At 42.3% G+C, this 3645-nt stretch overlaps 1 protein-coding gene across 1 annotated transcript in view; it reads left to right on the forward strand.

Moving 5' to 3' along the window:
• LOC108667164 (vitamin D3 hydroxylase-associated protein) overlaps positions 1–2817 on the forward strand; it is an 8877-nt gene extending 6060 nt beyond the window's left edge. The window contains exons 3-5 of the mRNA XM_018154153.1: positions 1165–1221; positions 1933–2159; positions 2724–2817. Of these exons, the coding sequence (XP_018009642.1) occupies positions 1165–1221; positions 1933–2159; positions 2724–2817 (378 nt within the window). The remainder of the gene's footprint in view (positions 1–1164; positions 1222–1932; positions 2160–2723) is intronic.
• The last annotated feature ends 828 nt before the right edge of the window (positions 2818–3645 follow it).

Here is a 3645-nt window from a genome sequence, read left to right on the forward strand (position 1 = left end):
ATCGTTTCGAGCCAGTCGCATTAGAAACGACGGGCACATATGGTGAAACGACTGGTCCTTTAATATCACAGATTGGCCGTCGCATTACGGAATTGTCCGGCGAACGTAGAGAGACTCTTTGGTTGGAGCAAAGGTTGGGTTTGGCCGTGCAGAGAGGCAATGCAGCTAGCATCCTAACAGCAGTCAGAGAAAAGTTCGACGTGGGCCCGCTCCTCGCTCGCGTCACAGCTCAGTGACCCTCGGAGTAGGTGTAGGCCACCATCAGAGGCGTTAAGATCGGGGCCCTGATCATTGACATGAAACCATTCCGTTTTTAATTAATAAAATCAATTCCCTTTTTTTTTGTTGGAATGGTGAGTGTGGGAGGCCTTAAAAAAATTAAAAAACATAGACTAGTATTTTATGATGAAAATCGTGAAAAAAATTACATGCATTTTCCGTTGAGTTATAGTAAGGAAAGTAAAAAGTTGGAAAAAAGCTGCTCAAACTTTTCGTCATAACTTTTTCAATTTCACATTTGTTCAAGATCTGATTTCAGCATCTTGTGCGTCTTGATAAGACGGAGAGATTCCTTATGGTCAAAATTGAAAATGTTTACGGTTTGGCCGTAAAAAGTAAAAAAAACGCCAAAAAATGGCACGCCTTTTGGTTCAACTTTGACCGTCAAGTTTGGATTGAAGTTTTCAAGTTTGAGGGAACTGTTGATGCTCAATGGCTACTTGAACTCTTTTTTTTTGTTTGTAATCATAGCGTTGCCGAAAAGTCACTTTTTTCAGGAAAAGTTCAACTTTACCCCCTTTTTTGGGGAGGAGCACTTTTTCGGACATGACCTCACTTAAATTTTGAAGAACTTTTATTATACCGTCGATTAAAAGTTGTTTCAGGAAAATCTATCGAGCCGTTTATGTTTTAGACAAGTTTGAACACAATTATTACCTCAACCCTCAAAAACAGGATACGGTAACGAGCGTGTGTGACAATGGCAAAGTTGAGCTCTGGCGCGCGTGTCTCGCTGCGCTCTGTGCCGTCGAAATATTTCATTTGAATACATTGACTTTACTAGCAACCTATCTCTACTTTGAAAAATGTGATAATAATGTTGCGGAATCGAAAATTACGATTTGAAGGCGATAGTGGTATTTTTAAGTGATTCTCTCTGTGCAGGCTCTTGACTTGGCAAGGAGCTTTAACTGCATAACAGAGTTCATCCCTGACGCAAAGGTATGAAAAAAAGTACAACTCCAATATAATAAACCTCCAGAGGGCGCTTGTGAGGCACTATACAGTATTTATGAGTAGAATTTTGAGGAGTATTCATATCTCAAAATCTTTTAAATCCTCTTATGGTTTCCGTTGGTTTTCCTTTTCCTGTGCGACGCGCGATCTCATGATGTAAAAGTTTCATGGGGTGTGTTGTAGTAAAACTTTCCAGGTGATAAATTGTGAACAAAATCAATCAGGTTGTCGCTACTTTCACAACGTTAACCCATCGAGATTTCCAAATCACGATCTAATTTGCTCGATCAACAGTGTTGAGCCAATCTATCAATCTCTGTTTTGGGTTCTCAGTGAAATATGCACCAGTTGATGATTGATTTCCGGGGATAGAGTTGAGATTCAAATCAAGTTACGGCTTTCATTCCATATACCAACGAGATTTCCAGCACTTGAGCCATCATCGTCATGACAGGCTTGGCTCCAGTCTTTAGATTCCGTGAGTCAGGAAGAAACGAGCAAATTGTCAACTCTGTCCTCACCGATATGTTGGAGCTGTACGAGTAGCTGGGAAATTTGTTCGAGACTTCCATGAGTTATGATAGTGTTTAATTGTCTTTCCACAATTTACATTGATGGCTGCATGATAGAGTAAATCAGCCTACACTTGTTGCAGACATGAGCTGATAGTGTTTTAATTATCCCAACATGTCACAGGCATGGGCCGAGTCTCTAGACAAGCTGGCCCCAGACGAGAGACGTGCTCTTCACGGGCTTCCCGTCAGCGTCAAAGACAACGTCATGGTCAAGGGCTTGGACTGCACGCTGGGGCTGCTCAAGAAGGTGGGTCAGCCCGCCCCTATGGACGCAGATGTCGTCGCGGTCCTCAAGGAACTCGGGGCCGTGCCCTTCGTGAAGACCAACACGTCGCAGCTTTGTATCAGGTAACCCAGGGATTCGTTCACAGATTCCGTAAGGTTCACATCTATTCGAAACGGCAAATGAGTAATCTAAAATTTTCACTAAATTTTAGCTTTAAAGGGCCTATTTGTGAATCCTGACTTTTATTAAATCATCGGTAATGTTACTTCACTTCTCCAAAAGCATGACGCAGTGAAAGTTATTTAACCATTTCATAATTATAACATGAATAGAATAGAAACAAATTTTTCGCGTTGTCTGGGAGAGGGTCAAAATTAACTAAAAATTCAAAAGAATTTTTTCTGGAGATGGTCACATTCACAATTGGATTGACTCGCTAATTGTGGTTGAAATCAGGTTCATCATTCAGAGTCAGGAAAAAACACATAAAAATTTTAAAACAGAGATCCAGAAGAATTCCAGTAGATGCACTTCCAGTATTTTAGGGAAAACCACTCTCTCCGGAAATGTCAGTAACGAGTCTTCAATGTTCGATTCTCCCACTCCCTCAAGAGAATCAAGTGCGACATAGCGTGTGAAGATATAATCATTTCTGAAATTCACGATTGAAATTATCTACTTCCCAGCATTGGCTGCTCGAACCCTCTGTGGGGCGCTGCACGACATCCGCTCAACGCAGCGAGGACCCCTGGTGGCTCCTCTGGTGGGGTGGTCGACTAGACTGATCATGGATGATTCCTCTTAGTTAATTATGAGGATTTAATTAATGATTTTACCACGGAAGATTATATAGCGATTGAAGAGCTAAGATATTTCTTTGCATGGAGATAGAAATATTATGATGTCACTTAATTTTGCACTCTGAGGTGATGAGCTGATTTCCCAAAGTTAATGTAGGTTAGGTAAAATGATTTGGTTTCAGTTGTTAATTTGAAGAACGGTGAACGACTAAATACGGTATGACTGTCGATATTCCGACAGTCAGTCAGTCCAACGTATAAAATCAGGCAATGAAGGAGAGAAAGCTTCATATTCCGTCATGCGTAGAGCAAAATGTGAAGGCTTCCTCGTATTTTATGAGGCTGGGAAGGGGTTCTCATCGGCGGCGGAGGTCGGTGTTGGATATGGCATATTAGGTTTCGAGGCTTCACCATATTTTGTAAAGCGGTGACGGGGTTCTCATCAGGCCCCTCGTGACTACCTTGTTGTGAAGTGCTTGTGAAACGTGACTTGTGCCCAAGGATTGGACCACTCACCACTCCTCCTGCAAAGGTATTTTCCTGCCACTAGGATTTTGTGACTTATCTTTTTTGCCACTATTTCTTTCATTCTTTGTGTACAAATTTGCCACTGCACCCCACTAACCCTAGACCTTGCGCGGGTCCCACCTTATGTCCCTCCAAGGCAAACCGTAACGCTACATAGCTCTATTTCAAGGGGCAAGGTAAAGGCCAAGGGCGCTAGCGCGCGCGAGTCGCTCTGCTCCGTGCCGTTGAACTAGCGAATTAACCGCCACAAGCTCTATAGTTCTGAGAAAATACGACTCAT

The sequence above is a fragment of the Hyalella azteca genome, unplaced genomic scaffold (genome assembly GCF_000764305.2).
Source record: "Hyalella azteca isolate HAZT.00-mixed unplaced genomic scaffold, Hazt_2.0.2 contig8068, whole genome shotgun sequence".
Lineage (NCBI taxonomy): Eukaryota > Metazoa > Arthropoda > Malacostraca > Amphipoda > Hyalellidae > Hyalella > Hyalella azteca.